This window comes from Mastomys coucha, unplaced genomic scaffold, assembly GCF_008632895.1.
Source record: "Mastomys coucha isolate ucsf_1 unplaced genomic scaffold, UCSF_Mcou_1 pScaffold20, whole genome shotgun sequence".
NCBI lineage: Eukaryota > Metazoa > Chordata > Mammalia > Rodentia > Muridae > Mastomys > Mastomys coucha.
This window is the reverse complement of record NW_022196903.1, coordinates 98,355,555-98,373,027: the sequence shown is the minus strand read 5'-3', so window position 1 is coordinate 98,373,027 and position 17,473 is coordinate 98,355,555. Positions and strand designations below refer to the sequence as shown.

At 34.9% G+C, this 17,473-nt stretch overlaps 1 protein-coding gene across 4 annotated transcripts in view; it reads right to left on the bottom strand.

The window, feature by feature from the left end:
* The window catches only part of Cntn6 (contactin 6), a 346,549-nt gene that overhangs the window by 11,170 nt on the left and 317,906 nt on the right, over nucleotides 1–17,473 (bottom strand). For all 4 annotated transcript variants that reach the window (XM_031382777.1, XM_031382779.1, XM_031382778.1 and 1 more), the window contains 8 exons: nucleotides 16,129–16,304; nucleotides 15,659–15,776; nucleotides 14,870–15,028; nucleotides 12,607–12,756; nucleotides 9,494–9,564; nucleotides 2,745–2,979; nucleotides 2,490–2,605; nucleotides 406–592 (listed from right to left, as the gene is read on the bottom strand). In XM_031382777.1, coding sequence (XP_031238637.1) covers nucleotides 406–592; nucleotides 2,490–2,605; nucleotides 2,745–2,979; nucleotides 9,494–9,564; nucleotides 12,607–12,756; nucleotides 14,870–15,028; nucleotides 15,659–15,776; nucleotides 16,129–16,304 — 1,212 coding nt within the window. The remainder of the gene's footprint in view (nucleotides 1–405; nucleotides 593–2,489; nucleotides 2,606–2,744; nucleotides 2,980–9,493; nucleotides 9,565–12,606; nucleotides 12,757–14,869; nucleotides 15,029–15,658; nucleotides 15,777–16,128; nucleotides 16,305–17,473) is intronic.

The following is a 17,473-nucleotide window of genomic DNA, read 5'->3' as shown; positions in this document are numbered from 1 at the left end:
GGAGGGGAAACTGGGAATGGAGAAATTCGCATGTAAATAAAGAAAATATCTAAAATAAAAAAAATACAAATAATGTTGCTTTTTCTTTTTTATGTAAGGGAAAGGATGAAAACTGCAAAGACTGAGTAACCAATTTGTATTCAAAGCCAAGAGGTCATATTTTAGCTAATTTTGTAGGAGGCAATAAACACCCTAATCATAAGAACTCTTGTCATAATCAAACTTCTTTCTTTTGAGAAACCCAAAACATCTTTTATTTTACTTTTTCCCAAATAATGTCAAAATTATCTCCAGATGAAACAATAGGACCTTGAGGAATAAAGAATGAAATGGCCGTGGAATGCAGGAAAGGCTACTACTTGCTGATTAATGTTATGCATGACCTGGATTATGGCATATACTTACGGGACTTTTTGGTGGTGACATTAACTGGTGGGCTTGAGGGTCCGGTCCCTGCAGTATTATAGGCTCTCACGGAGGCAAAGTAAATCGTATTAGCTCTTAGCCCTGTGATGTTCTTGGTTGTGACATTTCCACTGACTCTAATTTTACCAATCATAGATTCTTTGGAGTTGTCTGTCCAGTATAAGACCTGAGTGGTAAAACCAAATGATGAATACATTTATTGTTTTCTCTAACATATCAACCATTGGAGTATAATAAGATATAAATGATAAAACATATTTATTAAAATAGATATACCTTCCAAGCAAAATAAATATACAACATTAACAGAGAGTAAACATGAAATATCCACCATGAAAAAAAGGCAAGCAGAGCATTTTTAGGTTGCCAAAATGATCTAAAATATCAACTTTAGCAAAGGGAATATAATAACTCAGACTAAAACAAATCCCATGCCATCAATCAAAACTTCAGATGTGTTGGGATTATCCTTTCTTTCAAAGTTCTTAGTTATCATGGATAATTAATGACAACCCACTGTGATCACTTGCTATGCAAAACATTGTTTCAGACACATCAAAACAATACATAAGTATATGTTCAGTACCAACTCTTGGGCTCCCAAATAGAGCAAGCTAGAAATACACACACACACACACACACACACACACACACACACACACACACACGTTCTGTGAATTTGAAGAAAAACAATGGTGTTCAGTGAGGGAGTACAGAGATTAGAAAAACATCAGGTCTCAGGAGTAGTTTGACATTCCAGGCATGGAATTTCAAAGGCACTCGCCACATAATTAGAAGTTTGTTTTTTACTATTGCTTTTGTTTGTCTTGTTGTTTCTTTCATGGGGGATTATAAGGGGAAGAAAAAGAAAAAAGCAAAAAAAATAAATATTTAGAAAAGTTTTGTTTTTTAAAAAACAAAAATATCCATGTTCTGAGTAAATGGACTTGCAAGATGAGGAACATAAGTAATTAAATGTGTTTGCATTACATATTCTCAATTAAAAACAAAGCTGTATAAATGTGATTTACTTCACTCTGAACAGTTTAAACAGAACTATATTGTTTTGTCCCTTTCCACTTAGGTCCTCAACCTTGATTCTCATATTCTATGGATAATTCTTAGTAAAAATTTGTAGTTTAAGATCTGCAAGGGTATGACTTTACCCATCTTTAATTACAATGATTGTAATTTCAATAATTAAATACTTTGTGATCACTTGAAAATAAATATTGTTGTAATTTCATGTGAGCTCTATCCTCTTAACAGATTTTTTTGCATTATAATTTCCTTTTACCCACAATGTTATAGTCTGCACATCTTACTTAATTGTAATCACATACCTATTAAAATGGATATTTTTATAGTGGTAAATTTATTTGCTTAAGACCACATGAAAACATTCTTTCTTCTCATGTTTGATTTGAGTTTAAATCATTATTATGTCTCAGATCTGCAACGCTAGTCCAAAGACTTCTTTATTGAAAGGCTCATCACAGGCAAATGAAATTATGGGGAATTAGAAGAAACTTTTACCAATGTTAGATCACTAATGTCATGACCTTGAAAGCAATAATGTGACCAGGGGTCTATACAGTGTCATTGTTTTCTGGCAGTCACAGCATGCATCTTCCTCTGCCACATGTTCCAACATGTCCTCACTGTACCCACACCCCGAACTCCACACACACAAAGTAAAAAGCCTAGTGTAGACTGAAACTTAGAAACTATTAGTGAAAATTAAGCTATTCATGCTTTTAACATTTTTGAAAATAATTTGTTTGTATATGGATATAATTGTTAGAGTAAATGTTTCTTTGTGTGTATGAAGATGTGTACCTTTGCATGTAGAGGCCAGAAGAGAGCATTGATTCGCCTTTCCATATTACATGTTCTTTTTTTTTTTTAATCGATTCTAACACCTGTTTAGGTACAATGGTGTAAGCAGAACATTAATACGTATACTATTACATGACAAGAACTATGTCATCTTAAGCTCCTATGCAGAAAGTATTGTGTAGTGAATGACTGCATATGTGTAGAGTGAAGTCCATGTGAATTACCTCATAGCCCAGCACTCTTCCAGTGTTTCTATTCCAAGCAATAGCATTCCAGGAAACCTCCATTTCAGAAGCAGAAAAACTCTGGACAGAAGTTCCTCTTGGAGCCAGCTGAGGTTCTACCATCAAGGAAAAGATATCACCATATTTAAAGAGAAAGCCTCTAGAAAAATGATACAAACAAACAAACAAACAAAGGAAAAACAAATTGTATGCACAGTTACAAGGTAAATCATTCCAACACTGAAAGTAGCTTACCATCTTCCCCAGAGTAGACAATGGACACAGTACTCAGGGACCCTTCTCCTTCATTATTGTACACTCCTACTTTGACTTCAAAGGGAGATAGTGGCATGATGCTTTCATTTCTGTAGATGAACTTTGATGATTCTACAAGAGCCACTCTTTCTTTTATCCAGGTTGTTGAACCCACTGGCCGGAACATGATGATATATCCAAACCCCTCTCCATTCTGTAGTTCTTCTGGAATGGACTTGGGTAGAATGCAATCAACCACTGAGAATTCCTGAAAAATCTTTTGAACTATAATTATATTTGTTGATTACTTTATATTTCTTCTACATACGTAGTTATGGATAATTACAATATCTAATGGACATTTAAAAATACATTTATTTCCACTGCCATTTCTTATAGCTCTAATTTTCAAAAAGAAATATAAAGCAATATATATATATATATATATATATATATATATTTATATATCCTGTTCCTTGATCATTCATAAATGGCAATGATAAAATTCAGTAGAAGACTGTAAGTTTTAATGATATAAGCTAAAACATAATCTTACATGAATTTTAAACTCAAAACTAAATTAACGTATTAATTACTTATACTAAACCATACTTTATTTTCAATATTTCAAAAAAATTCTTCTGAGTGTGATATAATGAAATTTTAATAATATTCAATTTATGAAATAGAGTATTTTTCAAAAGCATAAAGAAACTCAGTATTTTAAAGCATGTGCTTCATTAATAACATCAGTTTGAATTTTTCCTGATCAAAAAAATGATGCATTGCTAATTTCCAGAAATCAAGTTCCACACAAAACAATTAAAACCAGTTCTCACTAAACAAAACTGTTATGTGTTCTTTCAGAATTCTGTAGATATGAAAATTATAATTATATTAACCAGAAAGAAAAAAAATGAAATTCTGCTTCATACTGGACAATCATTCTACCCCGTTATAACTATATTATATTTATGAGTCAATAGAATTTTCTGTTTTTCTACAGGAAAAAAATTCTATTGTGTTATTTTGTTATTTTATTATTGGATAATTGTGTTATTTAACCAGCAAAATATTGGTGGCTTTCATGGTCATATGTTTACTTACTGAATTCCTTTAGCTTTCTGCTTGTACCACAACTTCCAGTTACACACTCTAGAGCAGATACATATTCATCTCCCATCACATACTCCAGTGTCTGTGAGAGATTCTGCTGTAGTCTTTTTAATGTTCTATAGCAATTAATAGACCCAATTGACTCCTCTTACAGAATTTCAATATGAAGCCTGCAGTCTGAAGGGTACTGAAGCAAAACTCAGAATAGGCAATAAGTAGAAAATATGAGGAAAAAAAAAACATTGGGTATGTAGAGTCTAAGTATTTGTTTTGTTATTTAAGTTGTCAGGCAACAAATTTTGTTCAGTAGATAAAGCTGCTTGTCACTCATTGCTATGACCTGAGTTCCATCTCTGGATTCACATGGTTGGTAAGAGACTCACAAATTGTCTTCTGACTTCCACATGGACATTTCCATACACAAAAGCACATATACTCCACATGCAGAAAACAAAGAAATAGTAAGTATCTCTGAAAGCTCTAAAGTAAGTAGAGAGGAAATAGAGCTTTGCTAGCAGCCTTAAACAAACTGTAAGTAAAGGAAGTGGAAAGTGTTGCATCCATGTACAAGAACCTAGGAGAGCTGGACCTAGATGGTAGGAACAGTTCCCTAGAACTTCTATGGCCCCCAGAGATGTACAACGTGCCATGTCTGCAATTGACTGGTTGCTCAGTGGAAGACACACTTTCATTTCCTCATTACTTTCTCTGTAGCTTTAAAATAAATCCCCATTCACTGAGATGATCGAAATGTGTCTCTATTTTCTCCCACATGAAACTGTCTAACAAATACAGTGAGCAAGCAGAGCAGAAAAAAGCACAGCGGATGAAACTGGGAAGGAGTAAGACTGTTTCTCTTGGGAAAGGTGGGAGGGGCAGAATTGTACAGTTGGTTAAGAATGATTTGGAAGAGGCTTATAAGAATTCGGCAAATATGTATTTGATTTCTTTTGAAGTTTCTTCATTCTCAGATGCAACGCCAGTCCATGCTCAGTTCCATATGCAGAGAACACTTGTTTCTTAGTAAAGCACATTCCTTCTTTATCATGTTGTCCATCACAAAAAGGAATAAAAATGGTAAGATCAGCTTAACGTGAAGTGAAAGTGGCTTTTGTAGGTTCTTCCATTTATGGACTGAGAGCGACATGATTAAAATAATAATAATTAAAAACCCCAAAGCCCTACCTAGCACTTTAAGAAAGCTGAAAAGTTTTTTCCTTCCAGCTGAGAAAATTCTCAAAGTTTCAGAAATTCAAATGAAAGTAAAATTTATTAAAATTCTTGATGACTAATAATGATCAATTGAACTTTATTATGAACCAATGCCAAGCAAAGAGAGGTCTAGTCACATCTTGCTTTTAGGTTGTTTTTAAAAGTAAGAGTTTGGATAACATGACATCATACACTTCAGACAAACAGCTAGAAAGAATCAATACAAACTGATTGAGAATTCCATTCCCTCAGAACTGGTCCTCATAGTATGAGAAGATATGGTGTGTAAGCTATTAAGGGAAATAAGCAATCAATAGTCCTACACAGTTGTAATGTCTTTGAACAACAACAACAACAACAACAATAAAAACAACAACAAATGAATGGGCAACATGGTAAGAGGTCCCCATGGATGAAATAGTTGTAATTATAACTTGGGGATCACCAAGAGATGTTCAATTAGACTGTAAACTTAGTGGTATATCCTTGGCTAGAAAGGCCACAAGCTCTAAAGGAGAACCTAATACTATGACTTTCCTACAAAAGTATAACTTTTAACTGCATTTTAAATACTAATCCCGATAACCACAGATAAGCGTAGTTTTCACCTCTCATCAAAGAAGCTTCTTTAGGAAGCAGACAAAGACTACTTCAGAAATCTACAACTAGCCAAAATAAAGAGAACACATGGGGTACCCAGTCACAATTGATAGAGCTACAATACAGCTGCTGTCTCTAAGGCTATGGAAACATTGTGGAAGATGGAGCAGAAAGATTTTAAGAGCCAGAGGACTAGAATATCTACTGTGCAATAGTGTCTTCTCTATAGGACAGGAAAACTGTCTCAGCAGAATCTTTAACACAAAATACCTCAACAAGACTTGCACAATAATAATACCAATTAAGATCTAAACAGGGTTGGAAGAAATCTCACAAAGCTACCAACAAGTAATGGCTACTAAGAGAGGGAAGATCAGTCTGGTTCATGAAAGATTCCCTTCACAAGTCATCCAAGCCAAGTGATCAGCACTGATACACAAACATGAGCTCTCTCTCTCTCTCTCTCTCTCTCTCTCTCTCTCTGTGTGTGTGTGTGTGTGTGTGTGTGTGTGTATGTGTGTGTATGTGTGCCTGCCTGTCTCTACTTATCTCTCTCTGTCTCTAGGTCTCTCTCTGTCTCTCCCTCCGTCTCTCTTCCCTCTGTCTCTCTCCCCACCTCAGTCTCTCTGTCTCCTTTGGTCTCTTCCTCTATGTCTCTTTGTCTCTCTTTCAAATAATTTTAAAAAAAGAAGGTACCATAAATTTGAAGAAGAGTGTGGTGACACAGGAAGTTGGAAAGCAGTAAGGGAGCAACAGAAACAATATAAATAGAGTACTTGCATATGAAATTCTCAATTTAAAAAAAATAAAGATTTAGGAAACATAACCACACCTCCCCATTTGTATGATATATGAATATTTGGGGACTATAAAAACAATGACACGTTATAAAAGAGACAAAATTATTTGCAATCTATAAATTTACACTTTGTGTAAGAAATGGGCTACTCTGAGTCACAGGCATTTAACTCCACAGTTTTCCTCCTATAATCTTGTTTATAACTATATTGGACATGATATGCCACCTCATACTTTACTTATTAGAGACCATAAAATGAAAACAAACATTAATATTCATTTCCTATTTGACTTCTGATATTAGATTTTGCAATATAATACTTTTAAATTCCAAAAATGCAAAATAGAACATAATCCACCCTAACAAATAGCATACATAAAAAAAATTGCATAAGAATTTCTGATCTCCAAGGAATAGGAAACCAAAGTAGAAAATCAGCAAAACTCCCTTCTGTTGGAAGGAATATTTTTATATAGCCTCAAAAGGGTGAAGGAATCTAAATGTCTTACTCAGCAAAAAACCAAAAAGAATTTTCTAGCTAAATTCCCTTGAAACTTCAAATTCAAATCTCCAAGTATAATATGTTTGATCTACTGCTTAAAGTATCTATAGGAAAACTCTTGTTCCCATAAGTTAAAACAACATAGAAGGGTATGAATTAAGAAACCTGTGCTACAAGTTTACCTTTCAGTCTCTTTAGGTGACAGCTCCGTTCTCTACCTTCAACCTTATTGAGAGGCCTAAATGGTATGAGTCTCTCTGAGTGGCCCATAAGACTCTGAAGTCCTCCATAAAGGATGCTTGCCTCTCTCATAGGTCTGAAAGTTCCTGTTCCCTCAGTTGACAGCTCCTGCCAAAGAGTAGTTGTGGAGGGAACCCCACCAGCTAAGCATTGTCCTCCATAATATCCACCGGGAACAAAAGATGTAGGGCAAGGATCATTTTCAGAGCCACTGTATTAGGTGTACCACTGACATTTATAATTTTGAGTAAACAGCACCTGCCCTGTATTTTCCCCCAATATAAGCAGGATTAATGACAAATATTGTCTCATGATTCCCTTGCTCATTCTCTTCCCTCTTTTTATCTGGTGCAGAATTTCTCAACAATGTCATCAGAGACACTTTGGATCAGATAATTCAGATGTAAACCTGTCTTATGTACTATAGACTGTTTGGCAGCAATCTAGTGTTCACTTGGCTTCCTCACAGCTGCCTCTACTCATTATTTTGGTTATTACCAACTTAGCACAGTCTTTGTAAAAGTCCAGTCATTGTAAAACATTTACTGGTGATAAATTGATCTTTATTTACAGATAAGAACCAGTATTTCAACACATCGCTCATGTAAATATTTAATGATAATATCCACGGTCATCCTATGTTAAGGTAAAGTTAAAGACATAAAGAACCAACGTTGTACACCTGACTCTCCAACAAAGGCAACAAACGAGGATACTTCTTACTGCATTATTTTGTGATAGGGAACAGTAAGAGCTACATCTCTGTGTTTTCTAGAATTTAGAGAATGCCAGTTTTCTCAAGAGACAAACGCTTGGCAAAGCTCTAAAATGAAATGAGAGCTACAACTTTTGATGGCAGAGAAAAGAGAAGTTATGCAAATGTGCAGTGACTGAACTTCTACTCCCAAAGCAGGAAAGATTCTTGTTTGAGATCATGTATTCCACTTGCAATGGGAGATTATCCCTATGCCCCATTGACAGGTACTCCTGCCTAAAGGACAGAAAGGGAGTCTATCCACAGACAACCAGAATGCAGAAACTTTGGTTACTCTTGACTAGAGTATTCTGTATTCTGTATTGCCACTGAAATGATACAGTAGGATGTTACCTGAGGAACATATTCTAAAAAACTTTTAGAAACATCAAAACAATAACAACAAGAAAAAACAAAAATTAGATACATCTCACTGCTTTATCAAGTACCTGCATCATTGTTTATTTATCTGGCTGTGTTTTATGTTTTGTTTGTCTGGTTGTTTGGGTCTTTGGTGTGTGTGTGTGTGTGTGTGTGTGTATCTGTGTGTGTGTGTCTGTGTACATGTGATAAAGATAAAAGCAAAATTAGAAATGTGTCAGAAATCCACATTTTTTAAAGCTATGTCCTTTTCTTCCAAACCACTGGCAGTCAGGGAGTCAAGAGGCGGTAGACGGAAAAAGGAAGGAGAAATCTAAGTGAAGAATGGAGAAAATGGAAGGAGATGACTACATTCCCCTACATGCTATGGAAGTCTTGGCTAAGGAATGATGGAGGTACAAATGAACAATTATAGAGTGACTGAAACTAAGGCAGCAGGCTACATACAGCTGGGTACATGCACGACTGCATGGCTGTTGTTCAACACAAAATAGCAAATTTATTTAAAATGTTATGAGATATATATAATTTCAGCTGCCATATTTTGCAATGCCAATTTGAAAAGTGTTGCAATGTCAAAAGATCGGACATGACTACTTTCAAGTTTATGATACCAAATGATAATAAAATTTGTACTCTAAAAAGATGAATCTATATGTTAATCTGAAACACAATGAGCAGCAGAGCTATTTGGTGCTCCTAAGATTTCATTTAGATGCTGGGAACGAACAGTTGATGCTGTAAAGTGCACTGTTAGAACAATAATCCATTTTAGTCTCTGCTCTTCTAAGTCTATCATACCCACAATGAGAAAATTCCATAGCTAATCAATAAAAGGGTACCCAACCCACCTAGTCTTAATGACAATACTACTGACCACTGCTCACTAGATACTGACATTGTTTTTTTGTATATGTGACAATTTATGCTCAGTCACATTCACTTCCTTTAGTGAAAATAAAAATTGCATAATACCACTCCTAAATGATACATTGTCAGGGTGATGTGATTTGATGCCCTGAATTTTTATATGCCCTCTGTAGTGATCAAATAAAGCTTTGGGTCTTTCTGTTTTTCCAGTATTCTTCCTCCTGGCCAGCTAAATTTATCTCGTTCAAAAATAACTTAATCGGACAGAAAATTACCTCCCAGGTAATGACAAGTTCCGATCTGCTTCCACCACCTCCATTGATATTTACTGGTGCCACATTGGGGACTGCAGACAACCAAGAGAAATGTGGATAGTTAGGATGAAAGGAATGTCTTCATCAAGAAGAGTTCTGTTTGGGAGGATTTCACCTTTCAAAGCGCTTATCCTGGCAAACTGAGAGAGTGTTGCATTTTTAATGAACATAAATGATGTTTACCCATATCCACATTTCTAAGAGAGAGGACACAGTTTTGTTTGATACATGGGCACCTTGGCTCCAAAATTAATTAAAAATCAAGTAACATCGTGTGTTTGACATTATTATGCATCATCTACTAATTGGCAAAATGATGTTGCATTCAGATGGTAACAGTGACACTGCTGATTTAGGGCCTAATTATACAGTTGTGCTGTAAACAAGTTACTCAGGCAGTACATTAATTCATTATTTTTTGTCAATAAACAAGCTGGATGTTTTTTCTTTTTTAACCATTGGGATATTTTAATATTTAAGACTGAATTCTTATACTCGCATTACTCTGGAGTAAATAAGTGTAATTTTCAACTTTTTACCCTTAAAGTCGGAGTGATCTCCTGTAAAGAATATGATGGACGAGCCATGACTTCAACTTACTCTTTGGGTCTAAGACTAAGACACTGAAAACACTGGTGTAGAAAGATGAATAATATGCTATTCTACTCTATGAGGATTAGTGTTACAGCTGGCTCACGGTAAATGGTGAATATAACAAATTCTGGGATATATCTTAAAAGGAGTCAATACTCAGAATACAAATTTTTATCACATACTTAGAAGTCTTAAAAATATGCTATTAATGCAGTAGCAAAAACAACCTAAATCTGTAATGGGTGAAGCGGCTGAATATGTCTTTCAAGCATTGAACTGTCCAAAGTTATTTTCATGGTACCGTTTTGCCCAGGATTCAGAAATTTGGAATAATATCTCTAGGTATGGTTGGGGATTTCACTCAAAGTTGAAAATGTGTGTGGGGCTGGGTGGGGAAGGGCTGCGACCACTCATGTCATTTTTTTTTTCAAACTGTTGGGACAATTTAAAGACACCAAGGCTGCTTACATTATTCCTTCGTGCGGATGGTTAGCTCTAGCAGTAGTGGTAGGATATTCTGATATTCTTTCTTAAGATAACCTTTTCACAACAGACATTTTAAGGTTCAATTTACCCTTCATTTCGTTTGCTTATGATTCTCATAAAGATCAGCTGAACACGAATCATACTGCCAAGTATGGACATTCATTTTGTCAAAGCAGCATGACCCAGTAATGTCTACAGCATTGCTGGATATATAGTACTCAGTAATGTCGCTTATACTTGAGACATTTTCAAAATTCAGTTATATAAGGAGTATTTCTTTTTACTTAAATGTACATGATTATTTTTCCTGCTTTCTCATATAATGAAAAGCAGAAAATACACTAATTTTTTTAAAATTTATGTATATTTGTGTCTGTGTAAGTGTGAACTATGTCTTTCCGGGTGCCTGTGGAAACCAAAAGAGGGTACTAGATCTGAAAATACAGGTGGTGTGAGCCACTCAATATGTATCCTATGAATTTGAGCCAAGTCCATAGGAGAAGAAAGAAGTGAAGAACTCTGAAGGTTTGAGCCATGCAGGTCTTCACTCTGTCCTTTCTTAGTTCAATTTCAAATTAACTAGTTTTTAATATTAAAGCCATATTGAGAAAAAATAAGTGTTTGGTGACTAGAAAAAAAAGGTGGGTAGATACTTTAATGTGATACAGTCCTGTTTAGAATATCTATGAAAACCTCAAAGTTCAGAAGAGCAATAATGGTTGGTAGCAGTAGGCAAACAAATGTTCCTGCATTACCTTCACAGTTGGGGGTCAACATTGCCAATGCAACAAAAGAAAACAATGGAAACAAAAGCTAATATCAGGAACTAAAGGACCTAGGGTGGAGGTGCAACTATTGTTCATCTGGATGGAAAATTAAGCATTACTTGCACAGATCTTGGAGGTAGAGATCCACAGTTAAGGGTTCAGATCTAGAATGTCATTAATAAAGAGATGAGGAACCATTCTTCATTTTGTCCTCCATGAAATAATGAAACATTGTATTCAGCTCCATACTCCAACATGATTTAATTTGGTGTCAGCATTTCTGAATATAATTTTTCTATAACTAATTCTAAAGTAAAAAATATGGTATCAAGGGTGGCATATGCATTTGGTTGGTATGGGACAGGCCCTGAGTTTAATTACCAGCACTAAAAAAATAAAAAAAATAAAAATAAGAAACAAAAATACGTTTCTTTAAAAAGGAAGTTTTGGTATTTCATAATTTTGAAAATTATGCATACTTATGGATATGAACATATAACTTATGCTTGTTTAACTGGGGCAACAAGAACAAAGAAAATTTACATTGTACGGCTTATTAATAATGGGAACTGTGTGAGCTTTGCATGACAAAACACTAGGGATACCACACTGGATGTGAAAGCTGAAGCAAAACAAAGAAGGTCTCTGATAAAGAACTTAAGAAGACATGATTTGGAGCAAAGTCGCGCTTGGGCTTTGCTGTTCAGTGAACCAGCTGATGCTCAATTAGCATTTTTGTTCAGTGAGATTAGAAATTATCTCATTTGTATGGAGGAGAATTTATAGTATTTCTCTGTGAAGCTGTTTCTAGATCAGAGTTGAAAAACTAGATGAAAATGAATGCTGGGTGAGCCAAATAGATGCTGTATTAATTCGTTACTACCATGTTAATGAACAAGCCCTAACACGTCTTCCAACTATAGATTCCCTACTGGAGTTTGAGTTAAGAAATATATTAAAGGTTGCTCCTGTAAAATTGTTTAGACACATCTGCTTAACACTATTTCAACTCAAATTCAAGCCCTGATTGTAAGAATGAAGTGGGTGAGATACACCTGGCTTTCGTCAGATACAAAGGGGAACACTAGAAGCACTAACTCATCAACACTAATTTTGTTCTAAAATTTCTAAAGGACACACGGAAGCTTTTCTCTAAGAACCAGAACGGATCTTCTCTAAGGATGCAGAAAGGATCTTCCATGCCTGCAGCAAACATTGATTTCTTACCTGATGCTTTGGTTCTCAGCAACTCGGATGGTTTGCTTGGCTCTCCAATCCCGATGTTGTTCCCCGCAACAACACGAAATTCATATTCCACCCAAGGACTCAAACCAATGACTGTTGCATTGTACGTCTGTCCATTGAGAATTTCAGGGACTAAAGCAAGTAAACAAACAAAAAAAAAAGTAAACAAACAAAAATACCCACAGAAATCAGAACACAGCACTCAAGGAAATAAATAGCCACTAGTCAAGAGTCCAGAGTTATTCTGATTCTCTGGTTTATTTCCTTAAGAAACTCAAGAATTTTTTTTTTCCAATGTCTGTGAAGTTGATTTCTCTGAAGGATTATGTGGAAATTTTGATGGTAGTTGGACTGAATCTATAGATTGCTTTAGGGAGTCTGGTCATTTTTCCTGATGTTAATTCTGATGATCAATAGGTCTGTGAGATCTTTCCAAAATTCCAATGATATTTTCAAACTCTTTCTTCAACAAGTTCAAAGTTTTTAGTATGTAAGTGTTTTATTGTTCAGTTAGAGTAATAAGATACTTTAATTTTTGAGGCAATGTTTCTGTGTTTTATTTATAGGTCTGTTTGTCATTTCAATACAGGAAAGTTACTAGTTTTGTGTGTTAATTTTGTATCCTGCTACTCTGTTGAAAACATTTATCAGCTTTGAATTTCATAATGGAGTCTTTAAAGATTTTTATGTATAATGTTATATCATCTGCAAATAAATATACTTTGATATTTTCCTGTCTTATTTATATCCCTCTGATCTCCTTCAGTTGCCTTGTCAGTATATTGAACAAGCTTGGAAAGACTGAACATTCTTTTCATGTTCCTTTTAGTGGAAATGCTTTGAGTTGTCTTCATTTAGAATCATGTTGGCCTTGCTGTAAATCTTCTCTACTATAATGTGATACCTTTCATGTCACTAGCCTCTCCAAGACATTTAAAATGAAGGGATGTTCTTTATCTTTTTCAAAAAAGCCTTTTCTACATCCAATACAATGGTCTTGTAGTTTCTGTCTTTTAGACTGTTAATATCATAGACTACATTTTTTTTGATTTACATATGTATACCATCCATGCATCTCTGGGATGATTAATTATTGTCAGTAAGCTTTTTGATGCCTTCTTAACTTTAGTTTGTAAATACTTTATGGAGAATTTTTGCATCTATATTTATATAAGAAAGGCTGAGCTATACTTTCATTTTGTTCAATGTCAATTTGTTGCATAGCTTTGGCATTAAGGAAATAGGAGCTTCATAAAACATTTGAAAATGTTCTTTCAGTTGCTTTTTCTCAGAATAACTTGTGAAATATTGGCATTAGTTATTCTCTGAAGGTCTTGTAGACTTCGACACTGGTTCCATCTGGCCCTAGATGATGTTTTTGTTGTTGTTGGGATACTTAATTACTGCTTGTACTTCATTAGGGATTTGGGGTCCATATAGCTTCTTGTGCCCTATATATCAAGACATGAACTCATTTCTTTTTTTCCGAGACAGGGTTTCTCTGTGTAGCTCTAATTGTCCTTGAAATCACTCTATAGACCAAGTTGCCCTCGAACTCAGAAATCTCCCTGTCTCTGCCTCCCAAGCACTGGGATTAAAGGCATGAGCCACCACTACCTGCCATTTCTTTTTTTATAAAATTTCATTATTATTATATGTAAGTACACTGTAGCTATCTTTAGACACACCAGAATAGGGCATCAGATCTCATTGTTGTAAGCTACCCTGTGGTTGCTGGGATTTGAATTCAGGACTTTCAGAAGAGCAGTCAGTGCTCTTACCTGCTGGGCCATCTCACCAGCCTCATTTCTTCTAGGTTTTACAGCTTAGTAAACAACAGATTTTTAAAGTATTTCTTTATAATTATTGAAATTTCCTAATTGTTTGTTGTAATGTCTTTTTCACTTCAAATTTTTCGAATTTGGATTCTCTTTCTTTCTTTTGATTGCCTTGGTTAAAAATTATGTTTTGTTTTGAAGAACCAACTCTTCATTTCATTGATTCTATTGCATATTTTGTTGTTACAATTTTACTGATTTCAGCCCTGAGTTTCATAATTTCTTCCTATCTATTCTTGTTTTTCTTTAAATCTTTCAAGAATATGAATATGAGAAATCTTCAGTTTTGGCATGAAGTAATTTATATTGTTAAAATTGGGAATTATAAAAACTTTTTAGGATTATTAAATAAAAATATTCTGTGTACCGTTATTAGACAATCTCCACAAATGCCCTAGATAACTTACCTGTAGCAACTGCTTGCCAGCCCACAGAAAAGGGTGTCCGAGTTTGAATAGTAAATATTTGAATGGGGCTGTTATTATCAGGACCTGGTCTCCAGCTGAGCTGGGAAGTGGTACTAGAGATGTGCTCCACTTTTACATCTTCTGGGGGCCCAGGGGGACCTGGAGAAACATCATTTATGAGTGCTGTGTTGGAAATGTTTTAGAACATCAAGTGAAGACAAGAATCGTTTACCTTACCTGCCATACATGGAAAATAAATTACTTATTACAAGTTATTTGTAGTACACACATACAGATTAAATCCTAACAATAGATTTTATCCATATGTGTTATCCAGATAACACATTAGATTACAAATACCAACTATGGAGGGTAGAGACCACAAAACATGCATTTATTGAATAGGATAAAACAATGAGGAAAATTCAAAAACTGATATTCAATCTCTCTGCAAATGTAGCTCAAGTAAATATAATTAATGTGGACCAATGTAAAATCCCATGTAATTTATTCTGCATGGACACTAATGGTTTATTACAAATAGAAGGCCAGTCTAAATTTTAGGAATTGGTACTTATTTTAGGAATTGGTACTATGTGCTAAGCATAGTCATATTTTGGCCATAACCACAAAACTAATAAAATCAAATCTTGAAATTTACAAAACAAAAAGTTATGGTTTTCTCTCATCCCCTTATCGTCATTTAATCCCTCAGACAGCTGCCATTTATGTGTGGCATTTCTGATCATGAATAAAGAACAGGACCACTCACTCATCATTTCTGCTCACCTCTCACAATGATATCAGCGACAGCAGACAAGCGTTCTAGTGTTGTTTGTACTGTGCATAGATATTTTCCCGAATGGCCTAATTGAATATTCCTTATCATCAAATCCCCAACAGATTCCTGAAGACAGAGAGAGGAAACTGGATGAGAACATAATCACACACAGCGGGTCCCGTTTTCTTTACAGCTGGGTAGATATTAAACATAAGACAATTTCGAAATTAGAAGATATACTGATTATTATAGTTTTCTGTAATTGATCCCTTTTATTATCCCCTTTACTCTAATTGCATCCAGAAAACAAGTATTTCTGTGAAATACATAAAATAAAGCAAAACAAAAACAGATGCAGCTTTATACCCAGATAGAGATTCTGCCTGTGAATAAAGACAGAGAGAGTGATTACGAACCATGTGGATTCATGTAAAACATTATTCTTTTTATGAAGAGCTTAGCAATTTCAGACACTTACTCCCCCAATTCGTTCAAAATGAGCCACTCCTTTCTTTAAATCTATGACATCTCCATTAAAGTACCAAACAAATAGAACTTCCATGGTGGGGTCATGAGACACTTGGCAGGGCAAGACGATACTCTCTCCAACTGTAACATCCATTTTAGATGGTGGTACTGTAATGACTGTTCTCTCTGTTGAGAAAAGATTACTTGTTAAAATATTAACAAATGTCAGCATATGATTATACACACTTTTAATGGTACGCTATCATTAGTGGCAGAGTGAACCACCAATATATTCAGTATTAAAAAATAATCTTTTGTTTCTTAATATCTTGTATGTACCATTTTGTTTCTTAAAGATATAGACCAATAAGTCTTTTATATCACCCTCTACCCAAGAGGGACAGAAAGAACCTAAGAGTCAGAGTTTGGGTGGCCTCTAGATTTGACAGAACTGCTTCATTGATGATGTTACAGGAGCTGTGATATTTAAGCAGTAGATTAAGCCAGTCAGTATGGTAGCATATATCACAGAAGGGTTCATGGGACTCACATGTGACTGAGGAACTAAGAGCACCCAATAGTTTCTGAGAGTCAGTTTTTGTAATATTGTGGCCCTTAATAATTGAAAATGATTCCATAAATTATTCAATGTCCATGAGTACACAGGAAACAAAAATTGTTTTCAGTGGGTTATTTTTAAAAGGATATTCCATATAGATTTTTTAAAGTGCTTTAGTCTGATTTGTCATTCTCCATATTCCCTCTTTTACTGTATATATAAGAGAAAATGGGCAATATTTGATTTTTGATTTCTGGGTTACCTCATGTAGGATTATCATTTCTAGTTCCAGCCATTTACCTGAAAATCTCATAATTTTAATTTTGTTAAGAGTTGAGCAATATTTTATTGTGTAAATGTACCAATCACATTTTCATTAGCCATTCATCAGTTGGTAGGAATCTATGCTATTTACAAATTCTCAGTATTCATAAAAGAGCATCAGTGAACATGGTTGAAGAAGAACATCTGTAGAAGGCAGACACCTTTGAGAATATGTCCAAAAGTGGTACAGCTGTATCTGTGGAAGATGACTTCTCAGCTTTTGAAAAGTCCTCATGCAAATTTCCACAGTGGTTATACTGGTTTGCCCACCTACCAACAATCAGTGTTCCTCTTTTTCCTCATTCTTACCAGCATGAGTTTTCATTTGTTTTATTGTTCTTGGCCATGATGACTGGTGTAGGGTGAAATATCCAAGTAGTTTTATTCTACATTTCTCTGATGGCTAGAGAGATGGGATGTTTTAAAAGTGTTTTGTTTTTAGACTCTTGTGTTTCATCTTTTGGGAACACTG